This window comes from Vicugna pacos, chromosome 11 (assembly GCF_048564905.1).
Source record: "Vicugna pacos chromosome 11, VicPac4, whole genome shotgun sequence".
NCBI classification, from domain to species: domain Eukaryota; kingdom Metazoa; phylum Chordata; class Mammalia; order Artiodactyla; family Camelidae; genus Vicugna; species Vicugna pacos.
Window position 1 is genome coordinate 1,265,039 of NC_132997.1, and position 17,450 is coordinate 1,282,488.

A 17,450-nucleotide genomic window follows, 5' to 3' on the forward strand; every position below is an offset into this window, starting at 1 on the left:
AGATTCCAGATTGATTCTTTTGCCTGCAGATACCCAGCTGTCCCTGCACCATTTGTTGAATAGGCTATTCTTTCAATGGGGTGTTTTTGGCCCCCAGGTGGAAAACTGTCTGTAAATGAAAGTTTTCCCCGTGGGTTTTTATTGTGTCTCTTAAATTTATTTATCCAAACTTATGCCAGTTTCATACTGACTTAGTGCTATAGCATTTTAGTACACTTTAAAGTGAGTCCTCCAACTTTACTCTTCTTTTTCAAGGTTGTTTTTGCTGTCCTGGGCCCCTTGCACGTCCATATGAATTTTGGGTTCAGTTTTTCAATTTTTGCAATGAAGTTGGCTGGAATTTTGATAGGGATACCACTGAATATATAGATCACTTTGAGGAGTCTTAACATTTTTAATAATATTGTCAATCATTCCATGAAAATGGAATGTCTTCCATATATGTAGATCTTTTAAAATTTATTTTGTTGATACTTCAAAAAGTTCAATGTACAAATCTTGTAAATTTTTGTTAAATGTATCTCTCACTTTATTCTTAATGCTGTTGTAAAAGGAAAGGCTGAGTTTCTTAGGGGTGGTACTATATATCAATCTTCTTATTTCTAGAATTCCTTCACAGCAAATACCCTAGGTATATATTTGCTACATAAATCTATCCACAACTATTCCCCGCCCCGTGTTATAAGAAACCAAGACCCAAGGTAAGCTACTTGAAAACACCTATGTGGAAGTGAGAAATGAGACCCATGTTTGGGGCTTTGTGCAGATGATACTGAGAGCTTATTCAGAATGGCTTCTTCTTAATTACTTTTAAACAACCCTTTCAGTGTATTTAGTCAGATACATTAAGATATGCCCTTTTGATGTGCGGAGTAGCTAAGACTATAATTTTCAAATAAATTCTAGTGAGAGTGTTGTACTTGAAACCTAATTTGCATCAATCTTTGAAGAATTATGTTTCAGGAGATTTGACTAAAGAACACCTATCTTTATTCTATAACGAGGACTAAATGCTCAAGCAACATGTAAGAGTTTGAGCAAACTGCCCCCGCCCCGTAGTGCTGGGTGGCTGCAGCTGTAACTGGAGTCAGTGCTTACCTCTCCCAGTACGCTAGTGCTGATTTGCTCAAAGTGGTTCATCCAACAGTTTGTCAGTAGCCTGTTGGACAAAGTGATAAAACATTGATTGAAGATTGCTAGAATGCAATATATTCTTACTAATATTAAGTAAGCACACATTGAGTGCTTACTGTATGATGGAATTGTCCCTCAGCCTCACATGAATATTATTTCTCTTAAAACCTCATATATTTCCTTGTTATTCTCACTTTACAGATAAGGAGACTGAGAATTAGGTCTTCTCTCTTTTGGGGGGAGCTCATTATTAATGATGGGAAGTTGTAAGGAAAAAGATATTGATTCATCATGAGAAAACATTTTTGTGAGAGTCAGCAATGAAGATGAACACTGAAGAATGTGATCATTGTTCAAGTGAGACAAGCCCTGGGTTGTGTGGAGTCAGCATCCCTGTCCTGGACACGGCACGTGTAGAGCTGCGTGCTGGGTGAGGCAGCGCGGCCACGCAGGGAACGCGGATGCTGGGGTCTTAGGCTGTGCTCAAGCCCGGTGGGGCTTTCCCCTAAGGGCAGTGCACCATCATTGACAGATTTTAAGTAGGAGAATAGGCTGCTCTCGTAGTTCACATTTGTCTTGTAGAATGCTTGGAAAAGTTTAGAAGGCTTGGCAGGAGGTGATGTACTGAGTCAGAGTAGGGTGGCTGCGAGGTGTAGCAGTGTCCAATTTTCAAGTGGTTTTCAGGCCCAGGCTTGTGGCTTAGTAGCCGTGTCAGTTTGAATGACACACACAAGGAATTGAAACAATTTATCTAATCAATTGAAGCAGTGATGTACCCAATTCCCAGGACTGTTGTGGAGATCCAGTGAGATACACTGTGCAGTGTGCAGCGTGGTCTCCAGCACAGAGTCAGTGCTGAGTGAGTGCCAGTGAGTATCTGGTAGGTCAGTTGAGGGTGGTGGTACTCTGTGACTGAGGATATCTGGTCCCTGAAGGAGGGGTCCATTCACATCTGTGAGTAATGGGCCTGAGTTGGGAGACGCAGGGAGACCTTACCCTCCGACCAGGAGCCCTGGGCAGGACGGCTATGGGATGAGCACCGTGAAGTCAGCTCTTTGCAGGTTGAGTTGGGAGTGCCCTTGAGATATCTACGCAGAGTCACGAGCTTAAAGAGGAGGTCTGGGCCCAGGCTGTGCATTTTCCTAAAATCTCAACTCCTGAGGACACCGATGTATTGATCACTGAAAGTGAAGTCATACTTTAAAGGACAAATGAATAGTAGTATCATCACTGTCAACAAAGCTCACGTGTATTTATTCATCACTCACTTTGCTAATTGGGTACTTACAGAGCTCACTTCACCGTCCTCCCGTGGGCTCCGGCTCCACAGAGAAGAGCTTGTGTGTCTCCTTCTTTTCCAGAAGAAGACACATTTAGCTTGTAGCCTTCTGTACCTTGCCAGACTTAGGATATTAGTTTGTTGGTTTAATTGTATTTTCTGTTGGCCATGTCCTGACAGGAGAGAAATTTTACCTCATGGTCATGTTTCAATTAGCTGTTACTGAGAATTGCTGATCTGATACATAGTGTATGTATTATATTAACTTTGTAGAGTAGTTATCATTTTTCTGTCTTTGCCCTTTAATTTTGTTTGCCCCTTCAGTGTTCTATCCTTTATGGGGCCTTATTTTTTTTTAATTAAATAATGTCTGTTAGCAGTTAAGAAAACAAAAGCAAAGAAAAAATGCACATGAGAGCTAAATTTAGAAAATGTCTAGTGTGTTTTCTATCTCGACAATGGAGGGTTGTATAACCTCTTGGAAACCTTCATTAGACAAGTTTCTTAAAATGCTGATTGAGAAATAAAACCTTCCTTCCTCATCTTTCAAGCTGCACAACTCATTGTCAAGAAAGGGGAAATCCTCAGAAGCCAAGACAAACGAGAAAACAGGGATTCTGGGAGATAAGTGAGCGTTAGAATCCGTGGTGTGCTGGTTGGCTCCTGAACTGATTTTCAGTTGCCTTGACAGGAGGGCAGGTGTTTAGCCCCAGGCCTCTCACACTAGGAGTTGGATGGGTGATCATATAATGGGCCAAGCCCATCCTGAGAATCTTGCTTTACTAAAGGGTGAAAGAGGAAAAAGAAAATTCCTCAAGACAAGAAAGTAAGGAAAGTCAATTTTGTTGGAAGAGGGGGAAAATAACAAATCCAAAGTAAGGATATATTTTAAAGCTGTTCTGGCATGAGAGTGACCACAAACTCCTGGCAGAAAAGCACAGCTACTCCTTGATTGATAAGTTGTGTTTTGAATGAATCAGTGAACAGCTATTCCGAAAAAGGCCTCCAGAGTCTTGTGGATCAAGATACTGGACAGCAAACACCTCTCTTCCAAGGTCTCATTCAAATAACCAGAAAGGTTTTAAAGGAAAGTAGCAATAATCTGAGTTATATTTATTGACATTACTATATGCTAAGAATTCAGAGGTGACTATGTAGTTTTCTCCTCTTTTATGGACCTTACTTTCTCTTTGGGGAGACAAAATGACATAGTTGGGTATCTTGGTGGAGGGAGGTGTTAGTCTGTTGCAATTAGCCAGGAGAGGAGATTAAGAAAACAGTGAAGGGTGGGTGAACTTTTTAGCTGAGGACAGTCTTGTTCACTTGGCTTTTAATTGCAGGCTCAATGAGCTGTCACTGGAGGGAATAGATCTTACGGAGGATGGGCTTAGCTCAGGCCTCTTTGGAATGGACAAGTGAAGCTGGAGAAAGACAGTCAAATCTGTGCAGACATTAAAGTTCACTTGAACGTGTTCCATCCCTGAGCCAAAGATAGGACAAATATGGAGCACTTCTTGAGGGCAGAGGAGTGGTTTTTAAGGTTCTTCAAGAATGAATCCCAGGGAACCGAGATGGCCAGTTGTCAAATTGAGACTTTGTTCTTTGGACGGTGTACCCAGCAAGGGTATTGGCCTTTTATATGTTTCCATTTGTCTTTGATACATGTCTTTTGATGAGGACGTGGGCACAAGTGTTTGACACCTTGTCGAGGCGATTTTGGATACCTGCCTAGAAGCACGGGCACAGTTGCGGCTGCGTCATACATCTTGCAGCCCATCCCTTTCTCCGGCTCTGTAATCACGGCAGAGTGGTTCCTTGTTGACCTGTCCATCTCCTCTGTCACATCATAACCCATGAAAAGACCGGAGCATATTAACTTGGCTTTGTTAAAGTCAAAGGTACAGATCAAATATGGAGTCAGATTTGTTCTTTCCTACTTCAGTAGTGCCATGGAGAAGGCAGTTTGGGCAGCTTTTTGTAGTGTCCTGGAGGCTTTCTCTCTCAGCTTCTGGGCGCCTCTGTTGAAAACCCTTCATAGCTGTCTGGCCTGCTGGAAAAGCACTCTGCCTGTTTTACCCTGAAGATGTGTTCTGTTTATAAACTCATCTCTACTCCTTGGAAAACAACTCAAGAAAAACTCAGTTGGTTTTTCACCAGCCATGGGCAGGGGTGAGATAAACCATGTTATTATTTCATAAAATAATAGTAATAATAGTAATATTAATAGTAGTAGCAGTAGTAGTAGTAGTAATAATAATAATAGTAATAATTATATTAAAAGAATTCTTAAAACACGACTGCACATTGGAGAGAGTCAATAAATGCTTTCTGGCTTAAATCAAAAGTGATGACTCAGTGATTCCATGGCTGCTGTATTTGCTATGCTAGTTACTCCTTTGTTCCATTACACAGTTTTTTTAACTGAAAAAGAAATACAAGCAAATGGTTAAAAAAAAAAAACTCAAACAGAGCACAAAAATACACAAGTGAAAGAAATTTTCCCTCATCTTCTGTTCTTTCAGCCCTCTGTGGAGATGCCACTGTTTGCTATCCTTTGGGTGCTGTTCCAGATATGCTTTGCACATTCCCACCTATGTATGTAAATTCCTTTAAAATTTTAGTTATTTTTAACTTAAACGGATTTAAATCCTCAAGTGGCTTCTGGCCGGGTAATAGAACAGAACAAATCTGACTCCATATTAAATCTGTTCCTTTGAATTTAACCCTATGCTCTGTCTCCTAGGCTTCATCTTGCTTGTAATCAATGTCGCCTGGAGCCTGAAATATACAGGAGAGCCTATTCTGAAGCCTCTGACCTTTAAGGATATTTAACACTTTTTCATTCATTTAAAGATAGCAAATTACAGAATAGAAAATAACATTTGTTTTGTTGGAGGTTTGCAGGGATCTTACCCACGCAGATAGCTGCAAGAACAAAGGATTCTAACAAGAAGGAATTCCTACACTAAGAAGTTTGCAACAACCAAGCATATAGGAAAGGATCCTGAATTGTGACTTGGGGAGATGGTTTTCCAGGACATTAGTTTGCCATCTAGGTCTACAGAAACTTGCTATTCCACGCCCCAACATCTGGTCTCCCAACTTATTGTCCTGTCCTGCACTGAGGAGAAAGAATTTCGACTTGGTAACACTCCTATCTACCTAGAAAGCTGGGCACTGGAGCTGAGTGTTATGGAAACAGGCCAGCCAAGAAAAGCACCAATCGGGGTGTTGGTGTACTCAGAAGTATTATGCCGGTGGGCTCAGTGGGGCTCCTGCTCCGAAGTTCTGAGCACCTCCAAGACGTGCACAAGAGGTTTTAAAGGCTTAATTACAAGTAAGGGGGAATTAGCCAATAAGGCTCAAAGAACAAAAAGCAAGGAATCAGTACACTGGAGCTTATCAATTTGTAGCAGATCACATTACTGACACTTGTTGAGCTTGGAATTACGAGTTAGGTTGTTAGCCCAATAAACTGACACTAAACTTCAGATATATGAGATAGCCCAGCAGAATTTAGATCAGTAAACTGACACTTATCACACTTAGATTTGTGACTTAGCTTGTTAGCCCAGCTGGACTTTTCCTTCACATGAGGACAGCTCTCCCACACCCAGGGAACTACTGTGAGCCCTTGATGTTTCCACTAGGGTTGGGTATGGTTTACCCAGGAGGGATGGGGACTATGCACCAACACTCAGGCAGTCTGCTCTGTCTGGGTCTCTGATCTTGTACCATCCCGCTCCCCGCCAGCCCAACACCTGGGACAGTGGAGCTAAGGCAGTGATCCTGCCTGCCTGTTTCCCAGCGTGTAAAAGGGGATTATGTACCTTTCCAAGGTAGTTCTGAGCGACAACACCTGCGGGTGCTTGGTTCTCAGAGCAAGAGAAAACCCAGGTCCGCGTGGGGGCAATGGGTGTGATCCCCATAGAGTTTCTGCAAAAGCATCCCATGGAGGGCTGGATCAGGGAGGTAAAACTTGAGCTGCGGAACTTGAAGGGTTACAGAAGGGTACAGAGGCAGGTCTGCCGCCTAGGGGTGCCCCAGAGGTAAAGCTTTTTCTCTCCAACTCCGCTAAGACCCTCCCCTCTCCAGATCTCTCCCTACTCTCTGCTCATCGTGTCCATCTGTATCTCTCCAATTTCCCCGTCCTCTCCACCCGCTCCCATCTTCTCCCTCCCTCCCTCCCTGTCCCACCTTCTCTCACAGAACCCAGAGAGGATCGCTGGCCCTCCTGCGCATGCGCAGTCAGTGCCAAGTGGTCCGCTGGTTGGAAGCTCTATATCCTAGCCGGGGATCGGGCCCAAAGTTTTCTCAACTCTGTCGCCCGGTAGGACTTTGGTTCCTGTCTGGGGCCGGGGCCTCTGGCTGTGGAAGTGCAAGGTGGGGAAAGTGGTCAGGCGGTTGCGGGAGGGCGGTCCGCCTGTCACAGTCCCCAAGGGCACCAGGCAGCCCGTGTTCAGATGAATTGCTCAAGCCAGACCCCTCTACCCGCGCCACCTGCCCCGGCGCCCCGGCCACAGCTGCCAAGGGCCAGGTGTGCCCCTACCACCTCTCACCCAGCCGGGATCCCCTCAGTCCGCTGCTGGCGTCCCCTTCCCCTCTACCGCCTGCGAGTCCTCTCCTCCCTGGCTTCCTCTCCTTGGCCGCCGGCCCGTTCACGCCCCTGGGAGGGCTGTGTCCGGGCGGGCGGGGACTGCGGACCCGGACGGGGCGGGGGGCTGGGGCTGGGGCTGGGGCTGACCTCCGAGCAGGGCTGCAGCCCGCGTCCCTCCCCTTTCCCTCCCCCCCGGGGCAGCCCTCCTCTCCCTTTCCCGCTCCCGGAGGACCAGCTCAGTGGCCTGGGCACTGCACCCTGGGCTGAGAACCTCCGGCTGTAACGCCCTGCTTCTCCAGTTGGAGTCGGAAAAAGGGAGCCTCAGTGCTGAGCGAGCTTCTGTCTCCTCCCTCAGTTTTTCTGCTGCAGGTAAGTACTTTTAACACTTTCAGGTGTTATCATGGCTGTGCTTGTTGATGTCACGTGTTTTTATAGTGAGAGTGATTACAGTGGTGAAAGCAGGGCTTGGTTCTGTTAAAAATGAGCTGAAGGCATGAGGCTGTGACATCCTCCTTCCTTCCCTCTCCCAGGGTGAAAGGAGTGATCCTCGATTTTCAAAAGATAGTTACAGTCCCTAACTAGCACAGCCCAGCTAGTGTGTGTTAAGAGGAACAGCACCACCAGAGGCCTTGGAGACCCAGGGATATTGCAGTCCTAAAGAGCTCCTGGCACAGTTTGGTTTGTTTTGGTTTTTTGTTTTTCTTAAATTGTGTGATAGACTAGTGGTATAAACAGAAAAATAATTGTCAAGAAATATTTCTTCATGTAACAGTGTTATTGTGATATAGTTCACACACCATGAATTCCATCCATTTAAATGGTACAATTCAGCAGCTTTTAGCATATTCACAGTTGTGCAACCATTATTATTCCAGAACGTTTTCATCACTTCAGAAAGACCAGTGGAAATGAATGACCTATCCACCCCTCCCAAGTGGTGGTTCTAAAGAAATTTCTTGGCTATTCCTGATCATAAATTAACTTGTTACATTCCAAGAAAAATCTGGTAGGAATTCTAATCAGAATTGCAATGAATCTGTCTATCAAAACTGGAAGAATTAATGTCTTTATGGCATAAACTTCTTCTACCCATGAATATATCTTGGACCCTATCTTTTCATCAGTCCAGTGACTGGCCCATGGGAAGTCCTCACTAATTGTTGTACTTGTGAATGATGAGATTCTATACATCGTTAGTTGCAACTGTAGCCTTTCACAGAAGAGAAAAGTAACCTCAGTGAAGCAAGTGACTCTCTGATGGTCAGAAAGAGTGACAGCCAGTGCTGGAGTGATCCAGTGGACTTGGTGCTTGCAACCAGAATTCTCCACCACATACAGTTAAGGGGATTAGAGTGTTCTTTTATTTTTTCTTAATGGCGTTGCTTTTATTTTTACTTATTTTTTTAAATTCTTTTTTATTTAAGTGTAGTCAATTTACAATGTTAGTTTCAGGTGTACAGCAGAGATTCAGTTATAAACATATGCATATGTATATATATGTTTTAGATTGTTTTTAGTATAACTCATTACAAGAAATTGAATATAGTTCCCTGTGTTATACAGCAGGTCCTTGTCATTTATTTTATATTTACTAATTTGTATCTGTTAATCCCCCCTTCCCTGCCTGCTAAACACAGTTTACTTTCTATGTTCATGAGTCCATTTATAGGAGCACCGTTTTTCCTAGTAATATATGCTCTTTGGCTGCTTCAGTTTCAGTAATTTCATCTTATCTGTGGGTGCTTTTATTCTGGTGGCCTTTATGTGGTTTGCACACGTGGTAATAGAGATCTGTATTTGGGACAAATTCAGGCCTCTGTAGTCCCTGGTACAGAGTGCCCACTGAATTGATGCTTGAACTGGGAAAAAGGCACAGTAAATTTTGGAATTTCAACTATGGTTGAGAATTCCAGGGTTCTATAACCTATTTAGACAACCTTAATATTGGCTGCACCCATACTGGGTAATTTGTTGGAAATTCATGGTATGGTGGTGTAGAGACAGGGAATTGTATGCTTCTTCTCTTTCTGTTTATTTTTTTTTTACACTCATTCTCCTGGGCCTCCCAGATCCTCCCCCAGAAGGGCCCAGGGCTGGCTTGGTGCTGCGCTGAGGCAATATTTGTTAATAAGGCCCTTTCCTCTACTCATCTGAGCCTCCGGTTCTTTCTCTGCACAATGAGGGCTTAGACTTGATAAGTACTTTTCAGTTTCTTTTAAAGCCATGTTTCCTTTGAGAAACAGAAAATGCAAATCTCTCCTCTCAGCCCAACCCTTTAGATTTTGATAAGTCCTCCAAGGAGTGACATAGCTCTTTGTGGAATATGAATGTGATTGTGATCCCAGGTGAAACAGAAAAGACTCTTCAGAGATTGATTGCAGGGAGAGGGCAGGAAAGGGGCAGTATGTCACACTTTCTAGTGTGAGCACTGGAGCAGGGGCTTGGATTTAAATATGGTGACTGACGTGGCCTCTCTCTAATCTTGTAGAATGTGATAAACTTCTCTACCTCAGTTTCTTGATGTGTCAAGTTGGGGTGATAATATTTTAAGGCTTTTGTGAAACATTATACACATAAGCCATTTGTGTCTCGGTAGAAACAAGACCTGCTAGGGATTCAGGGATTTGTTTAAAAAAAATCTTGTCCATAGCAGACTGTCTGTGTGTATTTTAAGTTCCTGGAGGGTGAGGGTGAGTCTGAAGCCCATTGTGGGACAGGTGGGCCATAGTTCTCTGTGCCCCAGATTACCCCCTCCTCCCCAGTCCTCTTCCTCAGTCCAGGATGAAGTTCCCTTGTAGATTTTCTCAGGGGTCTTGTGGAAATAGCTTTTCATTTTATTGTTTCACCAAGAAGTTCTGCCATCATGATCTCTTTGGTCAGGCTTTGAAGGGCTGCCATCATGATATCTGGTAAGAATTCTATGGAATTGGGTGTTTCTATTTAATGAAAAGGAATAAAAATTACAAATAGAAAATTAGAACAAGGGTGGCTTCAGGGGCTCTTTGAAATGGACACCATTAGCTTTGTTGGCTTCAGGTGCTGTGGCCTGTTGCCACGAGGACCCATTCTCTTGCTCTGAAGTTGGAGGTACCAGTGGGTCCAGTGGGAATGATAACTGAGTGTATCTCATGGGCTGGGCATTGACCTATTTGTACTGTGTGTTCCTAATTTGAGACAGTGAGCTCACCTAACCTCAATAACCTCTTTAAAATTTAGACTTTTTATTTTGAGATGTAATGTTGATTCCCATGTGGTAGTAAGAGATTATATGGAGAGGGCTTATGGATCCTTTTGCCCAGTTTTCCTTCATGGTTCCATCTTGCAATGGTGAGGTACAATTCATTACTGACTCACTAACAATTTGAGGTTTGTGTTATTGCCCTCATTTCTATTCATGATTAAACTGGGGCTTAGAGAAGCACACAGGCCTACACAGGTCACCCACTTTGTTAGTGCAGAGTCGGGTGAACGTGGGCTTGGGATTTCCAGGCAGTACCATTATGATGGTCTGTGGCAGGGAGCAGCATTCACTTGCTTGTTTATTCATTCATTCAACAAACATTTATTGAGTAAACTCTGTGGGTCATATGCTTTCTTTGGCTTATCTGATTCTTCATCACTACTGAGAATCAGGCAATGTTTATATATTTTAATCTGAGAAAATTAGCTCTGAGAGGTTATAACCCTCCGAAAGGAAGTATAGCTCATTAAGGAGGGATAGTACATTTGTACAGTCACCTCTTTTTATGCAGGTGGTACCCTAGACATTTTACATTTGCAAACATCCGTAATTCAGATATATTCTTGTAAGGCAAGGATTTTTTTTTTAATTGAACTATAGTCAAGTTTACAATGTTGTGTCAATTGCAAGGTGTTTTTTGACTTTTGAATTAAAAAATACTTTTTCAGGAGGGTAATTACGTGTATTTATTTGTTTCATTTTTTAAAATGAGTTACTGGGTTTTGAACCCAGGACCTCGTACATGGTAAAAATGTGCTATACCACTGAACTGTATCCTCTTCCCCTAGGCAAGTTTTCTTATCCATTATTATGAAGCTTAGGGGATCAAATAATTTGGATACAAATCCAGATCTTTTAATCCTACTGTGGTCCTTTTCTTTATATTCTGCTGAAGGGGTTTGGGGAAAGCATTTTCTTTGTTCATTTTTTATTCAGCATTTTTGAGCAGTGACTTTGCATCAGGGCCTTGCTAGGTGCTTGGAAATAGAAAATAAGAAATGACCCTTCTCTGCAGAGGCAGGAAGCCTAGACCAAAAGCTGGGTAATATGATCCGAGCTACATTAGCCATGTGCAGACTCTGAGGACAAACTGTACCCCCGGATTTGCTTTGGCTTCCCTTGCCTTCTGGCTGGTACACACCAGGTCACTGCAACCCAGATGGGCCCGTAGCACACAGCAGATTATGTACCTCGATCTCCTCACCCCTCTCGGCAGGGCCAGCAACATGAGCATCCCTGACTACGTGCAGTGTGCTGAGGACCACCAGACTCGTCCCGTTGTGGTCCAACCAATGGAGATCATCTCAGAGGAGAATTTCTTTTGCATCTATCAGCTACTCACCTCGGTGTGCCATATCAGCCCATGCGGCTCCCAGTGGACATTCTGTATCCACTACAGGCACCACTATGTGCCCGAGAATGGGTGGAGCATCTTCCAGACACACCGCAAAGTCGTGGGCCTTGTCACCATTACCAACTGTCTCTCTGCCAAGGCCTTGGAGAAGCTGCACGTGCAGAGGGGCTGTATGGCACCGCGCTTAATGACTCTCAGCTCTTTGTCTTTGTGCTGCATGGGGAGGTAGCCGAGCAGCCGTTCACCGACGTGTCCTTCAATCTACGAGGACTGCAGGGTGGTGGAGAAGAGGATCGATGACTTCACTGAGTCACTCTTCATCTTGCTCAAGTCCAAGTGGCTGGATGGTGGCCACAAGAATTTTGGGGCAAGATTCCCCTCCTCTGCATCCTGTTTGAGAAGGAGGACTTCATGGGACTGGACACAGACAGCAGGTAAGTTTACCTGGAGGCCAGCCCACCCTGGCTTTGTGCTGGATTGCTTCCCTACATCCAGAAAGGGATCAGCAAGGAAGAAGTCTGTCTTGTAGCCAAGGGGGGAGGGAGGTGCAGCCCGCTGGTTTACAGACATTTCAAAGTGAATCCGCCTTTGTTTCAGAGAGATCCTTTTAGGGTTAGTGTGGACACTTACTCCCGCTTTACAGCCAGGACCATGGTGGGAACCCTGGAGTTGCTGTCCAATAAATTAGCCAAAGCCACTGATGCTAGGAGCACTGGGGAGGAGGCTGGACTGAGCTGAGATATGCTGTAGGTCAAATGCACATCAGACGCTGAGGCTTGTCTAGCAAATGTATATAAACTATCTCTTTACTTCCTACATTGATTACATGTCAAAATGATAGTATTTTACATACAGTTGATTAAGTAAGATCTGTTCTTAAAATCAGTTTCTAGTATTTGGTTTTTGTTTGTTGGTTTGTTTTTTTGTTTACTATTTTATACGTGGCAACTGGGAAACTTTCTTTACATGGCTCTCATTTCATTTCTGTTGGGCAGCCTGTCCTGGGACAGTCTCATTCCTTTGCTTTTGGATGAGATGCTTAACCCCGAGAGGCGGAACGGGGCACTGGTTGAGCTGGGGCTGGAGCCGGTGTCTCCTGCCTCTCAGGCCCAGCACCTGTTCGGCTCAGGCCCTCTCTTCTTGCCCGACAGCCACCATGCCAAGTTAGGACATCAGAAACACCGCCAGGGACTCCCGAATGAACTCCTTATGCAGGGAAAGGCGTATCACGGTGTATGGGACAGAGCAGGGAAATGTTCATTCTCAGTTTGTCCCTGTGATTAAGTCAAAGTCCCCACTTTGCCTCGGAAGTACAGACAAGCTCTTTTGGGCTGCCTACCCCCCCAACTTCTGCTCTGTTTCCCGGTGTATCTATCGTGCTGTCCCTCGGGCAGAAGAGGGTGAGATGTCTTTGCCGAGAAGTGGTACCCCTTTGCTGGGGAGAGTAAGGGAAGCTGTGTCCCCCCGTCCTATGGCCTCTGTCCTTGTGTCTGGAGTGGGCTCATGGTGGTCCCACAGGTGACGGTCCGAGAACCTGGCACTTGCTGCTGGGCCCGCCGTGAAGGCAGTGCTCTGTGATTCTTGAACTTACCTAAGATCAGATCCTACTTTCTGGTTGTTGGCAAGTTGGAGGAGAAGATGCTAGAGAATTGATAAAAAGAATATCTAGACCAGCCCTGTGAGTGAGAAGAGAAGTGGACCCGAGTCCCACCTGCGAGAGCCCACCTAGCGGTCTCTGGATGAATTTTCTGTTCCTCCCAGATATACCTGTATGGCTTAAGGAAGGGGAGAGGCTTGTCGTGGCCATGATCTGTGCTTGTCCTCACAGGGCCCTGTGATCTACATGCCCGCACTCCCCTTCTGCTTCTTGGGGATGTGCTGGTATGTTTAGGAGCCTGGGCACTGCTGAGGGCATAGCTCCCAGCACCGTGCTACACCGAGTCTGGCTCTGTTCACCTCACCTGTCAACACCTGCTGAGGCCCCAGGCATTAGTCAAGGTAGGTGCATCGGTGCAACGTAAGCAGGGACCACCTTCTCCCCCTGGACAGACTGGTGAGTGAGCAGTTGAAGCCTTGAGCCCTGCCCCAGCCCCCACGCCAGTGCCTCCTCTTTTGTCATAGGAGTCACTGGTGACATTTTTACTCAACAAATGCCTGTCTCTGAGTCTGCAGTGCCACCAAAGAATGCCAGCTTGTTTTTGTCTTTTGAAGTCTGCCCTTGGGACTTGGCGGAGTAGCCGAATGTGTACTTAGCCCACAGTGTTTGACACTGTCACCATTGATTACCCAGAACCTCATGTACCAGGCATGGCTCCCGGCATCAAAATACAGCAGCGCATTAAATCTCCCTCCTTGTGGGTCTGTCTTTCCTGGTACCATAAGAGCTTAGCCAGCTTCTGAACGTCAGTGAGATAACGCGGCCAGTGAGCTCAGGTCAAGCACATTCTCCTCCAGTCACTTTTACCACATTGTTGCTTTTAGTATTCCACAGTCATTAGTTTTTTAAACAATGCTTTGGTGAAGGAGCAGAGCCTAATTCTCTCCTGCTACTCTTGGTGGAAGTGAGTAAAACGGTCCAGAATGAAATGCGACCACAATTTGTAGCTCAAAATCTGCCTAGACGCTTGTAGGTGGAATTTGGGTTAGGGGCGCTGACCACGTTGGGGTCGTCCGGCAGCACCGCTCCCCTCAGGCCCCTGCTTTCCCTGGAGCAAGAGGTGAGGGTGGGTTTCACCATCCCCGCGTCCCTGGCCTCACACACTCACGCAAATTCTTGTACATGCTGTCAAAATCATTTTTGTTCTTGTGTGTTTCTAATTTTCTCGTCTTCATCTTTTCCTTTTTCTTTATTCCTTTTTCACTTGTACTGCCCAGTGAGCATGTTGTTGCATCTGAAAATGTGGGCTGTGCACATCCTGCATTGGAAATAGCCAGATTGCCATCCGTGCTGTCTCAATCATTTTAAAAAGCAAAAACTTAACAGCTGTCTTTATCCATGTATTATCCTCGTCATTTTGTATTTTCTTAATTTTTGGAATGTTTACTTTGTTTGCACATTACCCACTGGTTTTTGATACCTGTTAAAATCCTTGCTTTGAGGAACCTGTTTGGTCCTCTTTTTATTTGGTGACAAATGCGCCCTTATTAAATTTGTTTCATTGTTTTGAAGAAGTGAGATGCGAATTGATTTAGGCGGCTGCTGAGGGATTCTTTTCATGGAGTATTTAATCTTGTAAAGTCAAATTCTGCGGCAACTTGCACGATTCCTGCTTTTATACAAACGTACTCGGCACGAGGTTCCTGGCTGTCGCTGTGTGACGTGCGTGACGGCGCTGTCTGGCCGGTGGTCACTGGTGAGGAAGTGGCCGGCTCGGGGGTGAGCATCTGCAGGGGACGCTGTTGGAGGAAGCAGTCACCGTTTGGTCCTTTAATTTTTTTTTTTTGCATTCAACTTCCCCGTGCCATTTACTTTACTTTGCCTTCATAAAGGGGCCGAATTGGGTCTAAAATCCATGCCACTATTTTGTTCCCTTTACGAGGCTGGTTTTTCTGAGTATCAGGACAACATGGCCTTCTCCTAAGTAGCTGGCTCACCTGGATCTGTTGGACACAGGGACAGCTAAAAGGGCCATAGCTTCCTCTCTGCTTCAGCCAGTGGGCATTCAGAGCTGGGTCTGTGGTTTGCCTCAGCAGCCGTGCAGACCTTCCTACCCAGGGATTTACTTTTAACCCATGTTGGTAGTAAAGAGCTGAATCCGTTTCTGTTGCAGCTGACGTTCACCACTGACGGCCGTGTCATTAGTTTGTGGTAGTCAGTCTCCAACACCCCAGACAACCATGAAGGAAGATGATTTGGCCGACCTAGGACCTTGGATTCTCACCCTCACCATGGTTCATCTCACCCAGTGGAAGGGTGTGGCCACCACCATCATGCTGACCATGAGGTCTTGTTTCTCCTTTCATGCTCTGGTCCAAATGTGGACACTTCATTTTTCACTGAATTTGTCTCACTTGAGACAGGCCAGAATATCTGAATGAGTCCATCACATTCTGGGTGGGGAACAGAACAGAAGTAAGTGTCGCAAGTAGATGGAGTCTAGGCTGTCCGGGTTGGCAATTGCAGGCTGGGATCTGTGATGGCCGGGCTGTACCCTGGACACAGGCCTTTCCCGTGGCTCCCATGAGCCCAGGAGTTGGAGTGAGAACAGCCTTGCCTGGGTTCCCACATCCTCATCTGCTCACTTTCAAGTGTGTCTGCTAATTAGGAGCTCCCCCAGACCTCGGGCCCTTCAAAGCTCAGACCACGGGAGAACCTTGAGTCCCTTCTCCTGGGCCTCCTGTGTGAGAATCCAGTGCCTTCTGAGGTGGCCAGTGGCAGGAGATGCCTCCCCCGCCGGGGAGCACCCTACGGAGGACTGTTATTCAGTGCACCATGCTGTGAGCTTGTGGGGTTCCGGCCATGGTCCCTGCAGAACCACACTTGAGATGGACTTATTGTCATAAATAACAGGACTGATTGCAGGGCAGGGCCGGGGGGAGGGAAGAGTGGAAATTGAATGTGACCTCAGACAACTAGGTGGGTGCTGGGGCTGTTACTAAAATGGGGAGTCTGGGAGATACCTGCCAGGAATCGAATTCCAGAGTAAATGGTGGACATGAGGCATTTTTAAGATGCCATTTTTCATCCAAGTTAGGACTTCAAAGAGGCACTCGGTTCGATGAGCCTGGGGCTCAAGTGAAGGAGCCGGACTAGAGATACACGTTGGGAGTCGTCATTCTTAGCTGGTGTTCACAGCCTTGCATGTGAATTAGATCTTCTCGAGGGCTGCAGACTGAGGCTGAGGGGGGGCAGGGCTGTGCCTGGGTTGGAGGAAAGCCCAGACCATGCAGCTTTGGTGTGTCAGTTAGCTGCATTTGCCATTTTCAGAGCAATGCTATTTATCCTTAAGGGGCCAGGGGGTGGGCAGGGCCAACCAGGAAGAAATCTGCAGGGAGGGTCATGGCCACATGTGCCTCTTGGGAAGGTGCAGAGGCTGCAGGGTCTGGGAGGGTAGAGTCCTCAGAAGCTGAAGTTGGAGTGGGGAGTGGGGAGAATGTAGTCACAGTCACCTGTGAGGGAGGGAGGGAGTCCTAGGGAGTCCCCACCTTACCGGACTCTCTTTCCCATGAACAGAAGGCAGTCAGACAGAGGATCTGAGGTGAGAAGGGATGGGCAAAGGGAGGGGAGCCAACCTGGAGAATGGTGCTTGGAAAGTTCTGGAGTAGTCTCCCTGAAAAATAGAGTTAAATATACCCAGACTCTTAAGAACATTGTTAGTGACTTGGGAGGAGGCAGTTGTTTTTCTGGCCTCCTAAGGGTAAGGCATGTATCCAGGGATACACAGAAGATACGGGCAGTCTGTTCCGGGGGCTTGATCGTTACCGGGGGAACAGTGCAAGTTTAAAGGGGGAGAAGGGCAGCGGAGGGAAACTAGCCAGGCCCCGTGTCAGGTACCAGTCGGCCGCCCTACTTGCGTGTTGCATTTACATCCATGCCTCCCAGGTGGGCAGTGGCAGCCCCCTTTTGCAGATTGGGAAGCCTTCTCAGAGGGGTTAAGGAATTGGTCTGTTTAGCGGCTAGTAAATGCTGTAGCAGGATTCAAGCAGGGCCTTGTCAGACTTCAAGGTCATGTTCTCTCTACTGTTTCCAGTACTTCCCTGTTATACCTGGAATGGTGAAGTGGGTCAGTTTTGGAGCCTTTCAGAAAAAGTATGATTTAAGTGCCTCAGGACTGTTTCACAAAGCTCAGCGTTCTTTGATGATTCTGAAGCACGCAGTGCTTTTCGCCCCACAGAGGTAACGTCT

General features: G+C 45.9%; 1 protein-coding gene across 4 annotated transcripts in view; it reads left to right on the top strand.

Annotated features, from left to right (window-relative positions):
• The window catches only part of LOC140699561 (trafficking protein particle complex subunit 9-like), a 103,869-nt gene that overhangs the window by 42,994 nt on the left and 43,425 nt on the right, over window positions 1-17,450 (top strand). Inside the window, exon 2 of one of the 4 annotated variants that reach the window (XM_072972213.1) lies at window positions 11,468-12,039. The exons of the other annotated variants lie outside the window; for them this stretch is intronic. Within the exon in view, the coding sequence (XP_072828314.1) occupies window positions 11,468-11,834 (367 nt within the window). The 3' untranslated portion in view covers window positions 11,835-12,039. The remainder of the gene's footprint in view (window positions 1-11,467; window positions 12,040-17,450) is intronic. 4 annotated transcript variants of the gene reach the window in all.